The 16,136-nt window shown below is 41.9% G+C and overlaps 1 protein-coding gene across 3 annotated transcripts in view; it reads right to left on the reverse strand.

Annotated features, from left to right (window-relative positions):
• Positions 1-16,136, reverse strand: part of SLC25A13 (solute carrier family 25 member 13) — a 180,053-nt gene that overhangs the window by 111,836 nt on the left and 52,081 nt on the right. For 2 of the 3 annotated variants that reach the window (XM_035020604.1, XM_035020603.1), the window contains exon 4: positions 1,589-1,704. The exons of the other annotated variant lie outside the window; for it this stretch is intronic. In XM_035020604.1, the coding sequence (XP_034876495.1) occupies positions 1,589-1,704 (116 nt within the window). The remainder of the gene's footprint in view (positions 1-1,588; positions 1,705-16,136) is intronic. 3 annotated transcript variants of the gene reach the window in all.

The following is a 16,136-nucleotide window of genomic DNA, read 5'->3' on the forward strand; positions in this document are numbered from 1 at the left end:
CGTGAGTGAACGCGGCTGCCCAACTCACTCAGACGCGCAGGCGTTCCTCTGGAAACCCCCAGGAACCGTATTCATCAAACTGGCTTCCACTGGGTCAATTAACGCCACCATGAGCTGGCTGCTCGTTCGTCACTCGAAAATTTCAACGGGGACATTTTTTTATTGGTGTTCCAAGGAAAAGCTGTGGTTACAGTGATACTAAGATGAATCGGGTGATGGGAAAGGAAAAAACTAAAGTTATTCTAGGGATGTTTAAATATGAAATAATCCGCATAGTGTTCTACTGGAGTGTTCATGGAATGCATCTGAGCTTCTAGACTGTATGAAACAAAACCAGGTATATGTCCATGTTTTGCCTCAGCTGATCGAGCCTCAAATAACTGCCATGTCAAAGGAACATGGACGAAAGGATGCAGAAAAGGGAAGGCTTCTAGAATAAGTCCATTATACTGCCTTACCTACACTTTATGTAGCTATTGTCTTCATTTCTGATAAGGAAAATGAAGACCTGAGAGGATGATTAACTTGTTCAGACACAACAGAGGCCGAGAGCCAGAAGGAGCGAAGTCTCTCTCCAGTTCCAGAATTATTCCAGAATAGATGGTGCTCTATCATATCATCTGTATTCTCCTCCCATCTGTACATTGCTCACCATCCATCAAGTAAGACAGACCCAGGAAGTCCAAATGAACTAGAAACTATGAATAAAGACATTTGCAATGGGCACCTCAGCCATCTCCCCTGAATCAACAATCCACAAGCCCAGGAGGGCTCCACAGTTCCTCACAGGCAGTGCTATCTACAGCAGGGTCACGTGCATGAACAACACACGCTGGATACCACACAGTCCAAGGAAAAGGTGGTACTTTCCGTCAAATCTATCTTCAGTATAAAAAAGTTTATTTTTACACTTTTTTTATACGTCAGTAAGCAGCTTATTTTTAATAAAGAACCTACTCCTGGTCTGCTACTTCCTTTCTCCTAGTACTTAAAACAACATGTGGGTTTTCTGCAACTCTGCAGCTAATCCCTGTGAGGCCAGTTCTGGCTTTTCACAATGAAGAAGGTGGCAGCACGGCAGAGAGAACGACCCAGCCAAGGGGGTCCTCTTGGGACCGAGGTTCTGCTGCTGCCACCCTGAACTCCTATCTTGTGCAAAGCCTTTGCACTCAAGCTACTCCGTGGGGACCAGGTAAGGACTGAAAACGCCGGGGGCACAGGTGGTACCTTCTGTTCTTAGGCAGTTTATGAACGTCTTCCTCCTACCTGTGGGAAGCACCCCTGATTGTGAAGGAAATTAACAGAAGTCCTGCTTAGCTCACATGACCTACGACTCTGAAAAAGTCATGCACAACCTCCCTCACCTTAAAACTAAACCAGAGTATCAAAACGGGGCCAGAAATCTATTTTTCAAATAGAAAGATATTTGAACTGGAGCCCCAAAACACAGAACAATCTTTGTTAAAAGGGATATGCTTAACTTCTTAAAAAGTTTCTCCATACACTTCATTTCTGGGGACACACACACACACAAAAAGCTCACACAAGTCTGCACTTACTTAGGTACACACATACTCACACCCCTTACCAAAAGTAACTTCTCCTTTGCCAGTTTTGTCAAAGAGTTGAAAGGCCACCATGAACAAAGCATCTGGGGCGCACAGGACAGATTCAAATGCTACGAACTCTTGAAAGGATATTAATCTGCAACATAAAACAAGCACAAAGCATAAAATCAGTAGCCTGCAGAAAATAAAAGCATACACAAATAGACACTAGGGAAAAAATTAAACATCGCTGTCAAAAAACTACGTTCAAACCTAAAAACATTTATAAACACTTAGCATTTCCTTTTACATACAGTGGACTGAAACAGCAATGTACAGAATCTAAAGAACATGACAGGTTCGAATTACAATTTCAAACGTAACTGTTTTAGCCAACATGGCATTTTTGTTTCACGCATATTGCTGGATTCTAGAATTAAAGATTAGGTATTTTAAATTAGGACGTGACAGGGCAGCAGTAATATAGAGCAGCTTTGTCATTCATTAATACACCATGTAAAAATGGTTCACAGAGACTCATTCATTGCTGAGATCTACCGACCACATGTGGACTCAACTAGGGGTAGTATTGGTAGGGGTGGTAGAATACAAACAGACATGAAATGTGATGCCAAAGAAGTTCTAGTCTGATAAGGCAGATAACACTAGTCTAGAACTAGAAACAGTATACAATCTTAAGACAGGGAGCAATATGATGAGAACAGAATTCTGGTAGGAAATCAAAGGCGGCTTTGTAGCAGAAATGGAATGCGAGCTGGCTCTTGAAAAATGAGTGAAATTCAGGTATGTAGTAATGGGCACAGAAAGGCCGGCACTCTAGTCAGGGGGATCCTTGCAGAAAGGCAGGTGCAAGAAAGCTAGGGCGTGTACAAGGGAAATGGTGAGGAACTGATTTTGTCTGGGCAGCAGAGCACATAAAAGAAAACACTGTGAAATGAGATTAAAAGTATAAGACCAAAGATGGGCATGAAAACAAAAAAAAAGGGACTGCTTTTTCTTCCCTAGGAAGCAAGGAGTGATTGAAAAGTTTCTGAGCAAGGTCATGACATAATCAAATCTGGTTGTTAGGAACAATACAACAGGCCACAGATGCTTTGACTTCCAAGGAGGTATTCTGTATTTTAAATTTCCAAATATTTCAATGATACACTGAAGTCCAAGTCTCTGGAGGATATAGAGGGAGGAAGAAAACAGGAGTGTTTTCCTATGTTTCTCAAAACACTTAATTACTTCTAAGCAGCTCATAGAGAGAACACATTTTTATACAAAGTGTTACAAAGTTAAGTGTTTCCCAGAATGTCACCTGATCATAATAATATCACAAAGAAAGGAAAATCCCATGGTGTGTTCAATATACAATTTCTGTCATTCACCATCCAAAACACATCCTTCCAAATGCATGGGAACTTTCAGGAGCAGGAACAGCATATGTTACAGAAATATGTTGGCCCAGAACATCTTCTCTACCACTCAGTGTGTCTCACTGAGAGTCTATGTGCAAGTAAGACCAGGATGGGAAGAGACGCAAAGCTGAGTCAAACATTCTTAGCGGGCCTCGAGGAGCTTACAGCCTGTTGGGGGAGTGCGAGGTAGTCACGTGCATATATGCCCACCAGAATGCATGAGTTGAGGGTCAAAAGTAAAAGAAGACATAAAGTGTTAAGGGGGCACAAGAAGAGTGATTTGTTCTGCCCACAAACCTGGGGAATGCTTCATGGAGGTGTGGCATTTAAAGAAGAAATTTTAAAGTTGAGAAGATCTTTGAGATCATCTACTTCAACCTCCTCATTTTACTTTTGAGAAAACTAGAAGTTAGGGGCGCCTGGGTGGCTCAGTTGGTTGAGCGACTGCCTTCGGCTCAGGTCATGATCCTGGAGTCCTGGGATCGAGTCCCGCATCGGGCTCCCTGCTCGGCGGGGAGTCTGCTTCTCCCTCTGACCCTCCTCCCTCTCATGCTCTCTGTCTCTCATTCTCTCTCTCGCAAATAAATAAATAAAATCTTAAAAAAAAAAACAAAAACTAGAAGTTAATGACTTATGTGAAGGGGAAGCAACTGGCTTCTGGCATTCTGGCCTAAAACCCAGGTGTTCTGGTTTCCATTTGACTGAGACCAAACTCCAGCTGGGATGGGAAGAAGAGTGAAGGGCAGAGAGAGGACCTTCCACACTGAGGAAAGAACAGAGCGAAACACAGAGGTGACAACATATGGGATGTGCTGTGTTTAGGGAAGGACGCAGGTGTTGCCCACCCTGTATCTAATAGGTTGTGAGGGGTGAAGAGTGGCTTGAGCTGTAATACCAGCCACCTGTGGAAGACCTTAAAGGCCAAGTTACAAAATCTTGACTTCTTTGCAAGCAGTGAGAAGTCACTGAAGGTCTCTGGCGGCGGGGCGGGGGGGCGCTAATAAATATCAGGTTCAGATCTTTGTCTTAGAAAAGGAATTGGTGTGGAAGATGAATTTAACAGAGGAAAGACAAGATGGGGAGATAGACAGTGTGAGAGCAAGGCACAGCAGGGGTCTAAGCCAGCGCTACCACACCAGGACTGAAAAGAGAGGAAAGGTTAGAGAAACAGTTGAGGCAGGAATGACAGAACTTGGTAGAGATGGATGTCGGAGACTGAGCACCAGGAAAAGGCCCAAAACATCCAAGCTGGCTAACTGAGTGGGATGATGATATGACCACCAAACACAGAGTAAGAGAAAAAGAAAAAGAGAGAAAGGCCTTGTGAGACAGTGAGACCAATTCCAACTGTGTTACATTGGAGGTTCTGGTGGGACACTGACTATGGTGTCCAGCTGGAAACCAAAAGCACCAGTGTGGAACTTGGGAGAAGGGCTGAAAGCAGTTGAACTGCATCCTCCCCAAAAAATTCATGTTGAAGTCTTAACCCTCAGTACTTCAGAATATGACCTCTGCTTGCAACTAGGGTTGTTGCAAACGTAATTAGTAAAAATGAGCTCAGACCGGAATAGGGTGGGCACCTAATCCAATATGACTAGAGTCCTCATAAAAAGGGGAAGTTTGGACACAGATATGCACACAGGAAGAACACCATGTGAAGATAAAGGTAGAGATCAGATGCTTCTATAAACCAAGGAATGCCAGAGATTTCCAGCAAACCGCCAGAAGCTAGGGGACAGGCATGGAACAGATTCTCCCTCACAACCCTCAGAAGAAACCAACCTTGCTGACACCCTTGATCCTACCCTCCAGAACTGTGAGACAATAAATACATTTATTTTTAAAGCCATCCAGGTTGGGGATACTTTGTTATAGCAGGACTAACAAACTAATACAAAGGCTAAGATAGGAAACACAGATCTGGGAGTTTTTAAACAAAGGCTACTTAAAGCTGTGAATGAAACTCAGGGCTCAGGCTCACCATACTCTGCACTACTGAAGCAGTAGAGGGAAAAGGTGTCTCTGTCTGCTTTCTTCTTGCCATCGCTCCTACTTCCAGGACTCCTCTGAGCAGGTACCAACAACCACACAGCCACACTGCTCACCAGTTTAGCCTGCTGGCAATTTGTCAAGGCACAAAATAATCCTATTTGCTCAATTATCCCTGCACAGACGTTTGGTTAATTAAAAGTTGCACAGTGTGTTATCCAGAAAAGAGGCACTTTTTTTTAATTTAATGATTGGAATAAAGACTTAAATACAATAAAAAGAGTATTTTATATCTCTCAAAATGGTATGAGAAACCTGAACACTATCTATATGCATGAACAAATCCTCATCTGGCAAAGTCAATGTGGTTTCATAACCATACCTGGCCAATGAATACTCTGGTATTTTAGGCATGTTACAGATACCAAAAAGGTATGTAATTTGGTAATCCTGTTAGATACAAGTATTATACAACTATGTAGGAGGTATATAGATGAACCATGAAATCATAATGTCTTACTGTTCAGCAAGATCATTTTGGATTTTCAAGGTAATCTGACTAGAGGGCTATCAGAATAATTACATAGTACTATATTCATTTAAAGCGTGCTATCTAAACACACACACACACACACACACACATTTTCACATAAACAGTACTTCAGTCTTGCTTTTACAGATTTAATGGGTATTAGAGTAAATTACAACAAAGAATATGAGCTTAATCAAGTTCAGACCTGGCTGGGGAGCTCACTTGGTTCCGTTTCTAACCAAAACTTCTCTGACAATGTTAGATGCCCTCTAAAATAAACCCCACAACTCTGCTGGACTCCATGACCACTGCCTGCGGAAGAGTGTTTGACCAGGCCCACCTGCAGCAACTAAGAGCGGGACACTGGTCAGTGAAGAGAAGCAAATGCAGGAGTCCCATTTTCAAAGGCCCCCAACCACTCCGATGAGGGAAAAGTAGGTTTCTAACTACTCTGCTCCTGGTTCTGATGCCACCATAGATTTTTTTTAAGAAAGTCGTTTTTGTGTTTCAAACCATTAGAACCGCTACCCTCCTTATTCTAGAGCTGCAGGAGGCAGCCGCAACTTTACAAGCCCACGGAGTCCGCCTAAGCCAGCTCAGACACCACATTCTCCAATCAAATACTGAGCCAGGGAAAAAAGGGATACAAAGTGGACTCCACAGGTACATTGGGCTCAGGGCTGTGGAAGATGACACAACTATTACATACACAGAAAGAAACTAGAAGGACACAAACCGAAATAATGCCAGAGTTTCCTTATAGTAGCATCCCTTTAGGTCTCCTCCTCCCGTATTGGCAAGGGATAGCTCTTAGCCTGGAGATGCGTAAAATAGAGAATACAGACTGAAAACCATGACATTATGGGAAAAAGTAGCAAGTAATAGAAGTGGAGATAAATTACCCAGTGATTCAGAGGAAGGAAAGATCATTATTATATTGAGAGAAAAGAGACGGGGAGTGTCTGAACGGTCACGTGACGTCAGAGGGACAATGCGACCCAGTGGACGTGTCCCGTCAGTCTTGCAGAAGTAAGATGTGATCAAGCAGAGATGGGAGGTGGGGGAAGGAGAGGCCGCCAGCGGCAGTCGGTGCCCACTCCATGTGCTGGGCAGGGGCCGGTGCTAGGAAGACACAGGCGAAAAGTGCAATCTCTGCCCCCCAAGAACTGATGGCCCGGGGGGGTGGGGGGGCAGATGGTGAGCCAGGAACCAAGGCAGGAGGGCTGCAGATGAAGAGCTATAAGCAGTGTGAGTATATACTGGAGTAAGGGCAAGTGCAATGGTGCGCACATCCTGACAGTACACAAAGTCTGAAATTCTTGGTGACACGACGAATTGTGCTTTAAACCATTTACTCTGGCAGAGGAGTGTTAAGTGATCTGGAAGGAGAAGAGCCTGGAGCTGGGGAGACGTGTTGGTTGAAGCCAGGGAAGAGACATGAAGGCCTGAAGGAAAGGAAGGGTGCCTTATGACAAGGGGATGGGAGTATAGGGCGCTACACTCTCCAAAGAGGGCAATCTGACAAACATAGCAAGAGTCTTAAAAGTGCCCATAGTCTTTGACACCACAATCCCATTTCTAGGAATGTATCCTAAAAAATAATCAATGTGTACAAACTTTTATCTGTAAGGATGTTCAAGCGGCACTGCTGAAGGTGCAAAAAGTGAAAACAACCACAATATGCAAAAATACGTGACTGATGAATAAAGGAACATCCGTATACAGACTACTCTCCAAACACTATCATTGTTATAAATAGATTCACATTATTAAGTAAAAAACCAGTTATAAAAATGCACGAAAAAAGATCCCATTTTGTTAAAAATGGACAAAAATAATACCTTAAACACATACACAAAAGTGTGAAGGATGTATGCCAAAATGTCAACAATGGTTCTCTAGGTAGTTAAAATATTAGAAACTTAAGGTTTTTCTCCTTTTGCTTGCCCAGATTTTCTACTCTTCTCAATAATACACATACTGAACTACTTTTGTAGTAAGAAAAAAATTAAAATTTACATGAAACAAAACATCAAGGATCTCAACGTAGGTAGTGGCAGGAGGACTGAATAAAAGGCTGGGGATGGTGGCGGGGGGGGAACCAAAAAAAAAGAAACAAATGACAGTAACTGGCTATCCAAGGTGGATAACCTCCAGCTTCTCTCTTCCTCCTGGCTGTTGCTTATTCTCGCTCAGCAGCAACTTATACCCCATGTGGTCCCTTTCATCTCCCGCCTGGCTCCCACCTCTAGGCCAACTCTGTGGCTAGGAAAGTTTTAAGCAACTGCACATAAGGATCTGATCTGTTCGGGCTTCAGGAAGCTTGGTTGTAGACAATGCACCATATCAAAATCCAATTACCACTTTTACTTAAGGCTCCTAACCACAAGAGTGCTTCGCAAAAATAACTTCTTCTTATAACCCTCTTCCGTGTGTTACAACAGAAGCCAAATAATTGTCCAGGATTAATGGCAGAGATAAAAGTAAAATCGAACTCCAAAAACTCAGTTCCAACCACCAGACCACCCAGGTTCAAGTATCTGTGAATGTCGAGGGGAAAAAAAAAAAAACAGAACTGGGCTTTCCTGAGATCACCAGTTTATCAAAAGAGCTTTGGCCTCCATGATTTTAACATCTTTAATAGCTTTTGGGGTTTTACAGCTCTTTTATCTCCCTCCCAAATGCCTTGCAAATATATGTGGTTCAGGCCACCAAGCAAATATGTTCCCTGCGGCTCTGATATACCAGGCAATGCCCTAGGCACTAAAGATACCATGAAAATGAATAAGATGGACAGAATCCCATCCTCAAGGAATTCCATTCTAGTGGAGAAAGCAGGCAATGAGCACAAACATACCGACATAAAAATAAGATGATTCATAATCAGATAACTTCTGTGTAGAGGATAAAAGAGAGGAATGCCTTAAAGCAGTTGCTTCTCAGCCCCAGAGGGCCTATTTAATTGGTCTTTGGAGGGACCTGAGCAGCCTTTTGTTTCTTTCCACTTCCCAAGTGATCCTACCCTGCGGCCAACCTTTGAGAATGATGGGGATGGGAGATGGGCCGCTCTGCCTACATGCCCAGGAAATGCCTCTTGGGAGGTGGCATTAGGATCTGAATGAGGAGGAGGAAGCACTGGGAAGATGTGGAGCAAGAGTTTTTGGGGCAGAAGAACCTCCATGCGGGCACCGGCCCTAAGAGAGGCCAACCCTGGGAGCCCCGTGGGGCAGGGCGCCACCAGAGCGCTGGAGACTAGGGAGGAGGGGAGCAGGAGGGAGGCGGGGATGAAGGAGCATGCAGGGCCAGACAGGCGATATGGACTGTACTGCAAGCATGCATGGGGGACAGCCACTACCGGAGGGTTTTAGACCCAGGAATGTGGGATCCCATTGGAAGAACACTCAGGACACTGCCGGGCACAGACTGCAGGGGGAAGCAGGGAGCCCAGTCCGAAGAGGCTGCAGCAGTCTGGGCCAAGGGCTTACTTAGCAGGAGAGAGAACTGAGAAGGGTTCAAATCCAGGGCTTGTCTGAGCAGTCCCAGCACACAGCTTTTCAAGCCCGGCAGGTCAGGCGCCCGTCGGGGACATCCAGTGGCCTGTGGCTGCAGGCGCTACGGCAGCCACAGGCTCGGACTGAGACCCTGCAGTCAGAGAGCACATGAAAACTTCTAGTTAGGCAGACGGCGGAGGAGCTCATAAATAAATGAGGCTGGCTGACAGTCAGTGAGAAAACAAACTAGGCCTCACAACCTCAGTTGGGCAAATTCATTTCAGTTGTTCTTAACACGCTTTAAAAAGACAATGAATTCTTGTTACCTAATTGTATATGCCAGAGCCATCAGGAGTAAGGTGGAAAGAGGCCCGAGTTCCAGTTCTTCCTTTGCCTGAGTGGCTGAATGATTTTGCTGGGCAAGTTGGAGCAGATCTCCTTTCCTGATCTATGAAGGAGGCTCTCTCCAATGCCTTTCAGTCCAGAATCCCGTTTTCTTCCACGTTCGGTTACAGGGAGCCCTCCCATGCCCACCCTGGTTCCAGCACTGGCCTTGGCATTACTCGGAGTACATCTGTTCCGAGGCCAGCTGGGCTCCTCGGTTCTACACACTCTTGGGTTCAAATCTCACTGCAGCATTTGCCAAGGGGCTATTTAAATTCATTGGCTCCAGTGAAATCTGGCAGATTGAATATTGTTCAAACAGGCTACTGCCTGGCTTTAAAAACCTATTAAAGATTTTATTAGCAATTTTACTGTATTGTTATCATGAATTTCGCCTATAAATACCACCTCTGCATATATCACTGCCTCCATATTGCCAACAGTAGATAAATACACAGGCCCTCGTAACTGTGAACTTAACTCAGTAAGTGATAAGCCCATACTCCAGGCCTACCTGTCTGTCCACCCCTTGCAGTTCACTCCAAACAGCGCTGGAGTTGCCCAAGGCTGACTGTGCCAACTGCTGGGATTTATAGAGGGCATTCTTATACCTCCAACAATTCCTTCCTTATCAGAGGGATCTACACATTTAACAGGTATGACTCACCCCCATTCTACTTCCCTTTTGCTAATAGTTCGCTGAACTACACACTCAGAAAGGTCTTTCACCTATACACATTCTATACCCCATTCTTCCTTCTCCCTGTTAAATAGTACTACTCACTGCCCAATGACCTCAGGAGAATCTGTCTTCATGTCCTGTCACCTCCCCAACCTTTTAAACTTTGAATCATAAAAAAGTTCTAACCATGGCCAATCCCCACAAGAGTAATATTGCATCAAGGAAAAGAATTCCCACAGGGTTTTTAAAGCTAGAGACAAATCATAATCTCCATTAGACTCTAGATAAATACCCTCTTTGTTCTTAAACACTAATAGGGATTGTAAAAACAAACAAAACAAAACAAAAAACCCCCAAACCTCAAAAGTTTAAAGGGGACCTTTAAAGGAAGAGAAAAATTGAAAGGGAGAAAGACCACTGGTTTAAAAAAAAAAAGGGGGGGGGGGGTTAGTCATTCTAAGCCATTATGGAAAATTCACTCAGGTAAGCAAAGTAGATTGAAAAAAATCTATTTCCTAGATCTTTCTTTGTTCTTTTAAGGCTGGATGAGAAGGCGTCAACTCTATTAAAATGGTAAATGAAAAAGGATAATGGAGATATATAAACTTTAGATAAGAAATCAGGACCTAAAATGCCACCAGGCACAGAAATTTGTTAACGAGCATTTTTCCAGTGACTGCTGTATACCGGCTATCACTCTGCATAAAGCAGCAGGTTAGTTGTTAGGTTACCACTGGATAAGCAGCTACTGTAAATGCTTCCAGTAGAGCGCGTGCTGCCAAACCCTTTACTTACCTGACTTCAGTCTTCAGTTTAATTTCCCCTTGGTTTAGAGCTGAAAAGCATGAAAAGTACCTTCCACTCAAGATTTTGAGTACTCAAAGCCCAGGAGACAAGGTGAAGAACACAATTTTCTCATGCATACTTTTAGCACAGGCCCATATTAACTAGGGGTGTTCTTCGCTCAAATAGCATTTCAAAATACCAAAACTCGATTGAGTTAAATGATTTTTTAATTGGGACACAATGCCTCTCTCAATGTGTTTTTCTGAATCTTTGAAGCAAGGTAATGATGATTACAATGATAAGCGAAAACAGATAAGCACCTAAGCACAGACACACAGAAAGTGACAAGAGCAAACGTGCTACTTTCTTGCATGTGCCAATGACAATTGCCAGTTAGTCACTTTATTAAAAACAAAATTAAAAATAAGAGGTAAACTAAATATTTTAAAAATCTATGAAATCAAGTTTTACTGATTCCTTTTCAGGGAACATTATCAATTACTCAGAAGTATTTCAACATTTTATTTCATTCACTTTTAAGTCTTTCACTATGGATACACACAAAAACCTTTTCCAACGTGATCATAACATAAGCACTTGGCAAAGCAAAAATTAAGTGACTGAAATAGCCTTTATCAGATTTTTAAAAATAAAATTATTCATGCTGTGGGCAAGAAAAAATAAAAGCACACAGGCTTAAGCCAGAATATCATACACACAAAAAAGCCAACATTAATATCCGCTGTGCCAGCTGAATTCAAATTAACCCAATTTTACATGTTAATTAAACCAGCTATTTTCTTCTTATTGTATTTTTGCTTCTTAAATAGTAGAGTCTACAAGTGATTCCCAACAGACTTGTTCCAACAACAATGACGTATTCATTTACTTCTATTATGACCATACAATACAGTAACTGAGCAGTAATTTTTCACAGCCAATTACACGTGTGGTTCTTTATGCTTAAAGATGCTGAAATAATGTGTACTATAGAGCCATATGCCTGCATCTCTAGTCTGCCTGAGGCAGTTGCCTGGGTAACACATTTTCTCTTCGGTTTAGCATAACCTTCACTGAATATCATTAGGTGTCATTAAATAGCAAACATTAACATGAACTTCAATATACTACTTAGAGAGAGTCATTTTACCCATGTAAACAAGGGCTCCATCATTTATAAGAAGCTTAAAACAGATTATGATTTTCTGTATTTAAGACCATGAAAAAGAAAAAAAAAAAAAAGTACCCACATGTTGATTCCAAATTGAATTTGCAGAAATTTCTGATAACATAAGAGAATTCAGACCAAGTTTCCGGGGTAACACTTCCTATGATATTCAATGTAAGCAAAGAAGGATTGGGCTTTTTACTCAAAGTTTACTTTAGATTTACTCAAAGTTGTAAAACAATTCCATCAATTTCATCTCAGACCATCAGAGACTTTTACTCTTTTACAACAAGGTGTGGAGAAGGCACTTGAGTTCAGTAACAAAATTAACTTAGAGGATAAGGTGCTTAAAAATCAAGACACACAGTAATAAATAGAAAGTGCAGGAGACATCATGCATTATCTAAAATATCTTAAATATTAAAAATTTAATAATGTGTTCTATAGTTTAGATATGGCAATATACAGTTTATACAGTTTTCTGGAGCCAATGCCTGCATTAAGAGTAGCCACCATCCCCAATAATCTCCATCAGCCCTCCCTCCCATGCCACCGCAAACCAGCATCCATGTCTAAGAAAAACAATGTGCTTGCTCTAAAAACACAGTCTCAATCAACACTTAGAGGCTCCCCACCCACTTTCCTAACCAGATTACTGTTCCAAAACAGTGGACTTCTGATTTTTCTGAGACAAAATCATAATTCCAAGTCTAAACTCCCAACCTAGAAGCAATTACAACTTGCCTTCTACCATCTGCATTACAAAGGGCCTCCGAATTTACAATGTTCATTTAAAAGGACACCTACAAAATGGAAATGAGGCATCAGAGGGCAGCACCATCTCCAATACATTTTCTCACCTTTCCCAGCACAGGAGGAAGGCAGTGCGCCCCTAAAATCCCAGAAAGGGGAGGTGGCAGGTGAGGTTCAAGAGTGACCAGGGTGGAGATGAGGACTGATCAAGGTTCAGGAGTCAGCTGCAAAGCTGTCCAGTCAACCTAAGAGTAACTAAAAAGAAAGCTCTGCCAAGAACAAATGAGTTCTTGGTTATGGGGATTGAGATCCCAGATACATCTATGATGATGAACTGTGTCTTCTTCTCCTTCCCACATGTGTTTTCTAATCCATGATAAGGAAGAAATGGCCACACAAAATACAATGACTTAGCCTCAGGTGTCATGCTTCCACCTCCTACTGCTCCACGAATATTCATGTAGCTGCTTGAATAAAACCTCAATCACCACGTTCAGTCCAGTGGCTGGGATGTAGTTGGCAAAAAAAAAAAAAAAAAGATTATATTTGATATTAAATGTATATTCCACTTCGGTTTTAGCACGCTGCTCTGAAGTGAGGTAAATTGTGAGAAACAAACTGATAGCACTGATAAATCTTTAAGCAAAACATTTTCAGGATACACTGGGATCCGTAGAGATTCAGTCACACCCCTGATGCCCCTATGAGAATTCATGTTCTGAATGATTACCTAAGACACTCTGGAATTTCAAATAAAATTTTAAAATTAAGACTGAGTTGTATAAATTGCCATTACTGCAAAAAGGAGCCTAATAACTTAAGAAACATTATTAATGAGAATGGAAATAAAAAGTGATTTCTGATTACAATAATTCGATTAAGTAGTGTTTCTGGATTTTACCCCAAATCCACAATAAACAGAACGGTATTTCCATCCTTATAAAGATTAATTAAAATTTTACTACATGGACATAACTTGCTTGCCTAAGAACTGGTAAAAATCTGGGGAAAAAAACATAAATTTTTATATTTAATTGTATTTTGCTCCACAAATAACAATGAACAAAATACAATAAATTCATCTGTTAACACAGACCACCCACAAATGTAGATTCTCATTAAAGTAACCAAAAACATTTATTATAACTTTTTAAGCCTGGTCTACCTAGGTTTATATTTTATTTTATTCTCTGAAAGAACCTATATAAATGCTGAAAAACAGGTAAGAAAAAAATTTTCTGCCCACCATGTTTCCCCATCCTATTCCACACTATCTCTGTATTCATTAGCAAGTCCTATTTCTAAAGGTCTCCTCACAATACCAAGCTTTTTTAAAAGCAGGCAATTACAACACAGAATAGCGATTGTAAAGAATAATCAAAATTAGAAACTGCTGGGAGTACTTTATATATTTGCAAAAGCAAATTAAGCTGCAAGACTTTTGAGACTCTTTTGCTTTTTCTGGGTATAATTATTGCTAATTGTAGAAAAGCAACATCAGCGTTTTAATGCTTTTTCCTTCAGTAAGTTGGTGACTGTTTTACTTCCTGACTTAAAGGAAAAAAAAAAAAAAAAAACCCTGTAGAAGAAAGCACTGACCAGGACATTGTAAAAAGCACAGAAAGAGGGTTTCAATATGAATTACACATTCAGCCAATCCTCAGATACTTTAAAAGGGGGTTCTCACCCATGGAAATGCAACACCATTAGTGAATTTTAAAATTATATTTTAAATTAACAACCAGAAGAATAATGTGAACTAAAATGCATTCAGAGAGAAGACATGACTATATTTATTTAACTCTACTGCAGAAGGCCTGAACTCAGCAGACCGTAAGCAGAGACGAGAAGGGCAGAGGACAGAGCTGCACAGGCAAGAGGGACAAGGGGCAGAGGGGCGATGGCGAATGGCACGCAGTAAACACCCAGGCCTTCGCAGGGTGCTGAAGGGAAGGGTAGGAGTCTAAAAGGGATCAAAAACCTAATCCTATGAGTGGTTTTCTCCATACAAAGAATCTCTCAGAGTAATTTTACAAAAACCAGAATGACCCAGACTATTGTGGCACCAGCCTATTTAGAGAAGATAAAAGTGAAGACATGAGAAGAAAGAAGATTTGCTGAAAAGTTTCAGCACCTGTTACAGACTGCATAAAGTGTTAGTGACCCTGGGAGAAAAATGACAATGGGGATTTTAACATGCTGAATTTCAATATGGAACCAACTAGAGCGCATGAGACTCTCATCCCCTCATCACCTATCTGATAATATGTCACACACTCATGGCACTTCATGTGTTCCATCCATTCAAAGTCATTCCACAGATACAGATGGAGGGCTCCTACGTGCTGACCATACCGTCCCAGGATCTGCAGATTCAGCAGTGGACAAAACAAACATCCCTGCCTTCATGGAGCTTACAGGCAAGTGTGTGTGAGAAGGTGGAGGGGGGCACAATAAAACAATGAATAAAATCCTTATGTTACAAGATAACCACTATGAGGGACACTAGAGTAAAAAGGAAAAGGTATGTTAGGGGTACAACTTAAAATAGCATGTGCAGGGAAAGCCTCCCTAAGACGATGTCTTCAGAGCAAAGACCTAAAGGAAGGAAGTGAGCTTCTTAGGGGAAGAAGAAGTGCAAAGGCCCTGAGGTAAGACTGAGCATGGTGTGTTCAAGGTGCAGCAAGATCAAGGTACTAAGGAGGAAGAACAGTAGCAGATGAAGTAGAGGGTAAGGGAACGAAAGTGGCCACTGTAAGGCCTTGCTGGCCACAGTAAGGACTTTGGCTTTTACTCTGGGTGAAATGGGGAGGCAAAATGGGTTGTGAGCCAGAGAGTGACATGATCCAAGTTAGGTATGAACAGGATCACTCCGGCTGCTGTGCTGAGCAGACTGAAGGGAAGCAAGAATAGAAGCAGGGAGACGTGTTAAGAGGCTATGACAATAATCTGTGTGAGAGATGGTCTTGCCTCACACTAGAACAGTAGCAGCAAAGAAGGAAAGAAATGGTCACATTCTGGATATACTGTATCTTTCGCCCACGATGCTACAAATGGAATAAAAAAAGAAACTAAATCATGTAAAATGCAGGGTCACATTTATTGGGAGATCAATCACGCACTAGCAATGAATCTAAAGAACTAGTCAACCGGGGGCCACACGCCAATCACCAGTTGCACTGAATCACTATACAGTGAGTTAATGAGAGTTTTAGTTCTCTTTCTCTTCCTTCCTTCTTTCTCTTCTTCCTTCTTTCCTTCCTTCCTTCTTTCCTTCCTTCCTCCCTTCCTCCTTTCCTTTCCTTTCCTTTCCTTTCCTTTCCTTTCCTTCCTTCTTTCCTTTCCTTCCTTCTTTCCTTTCCTTCCTTCTTTCCTTTCCT

The sequence above is a fragment of the Mirounga leonina genome, unplaced genomic scaffold, assembly GCF_011800145.1.
Source record: "Mirounga leonina isolate KUSES-001 unplaced genomic scaffold, KU_Mleo_1.0 Mir_174, whole genome shotgun sequence".
Lineage (NCBI taxonomy): Eukaryota > Metazoa > Chordata > Mammalia > Carnivora > Phocidae > Mirounga > Mirounga leonina.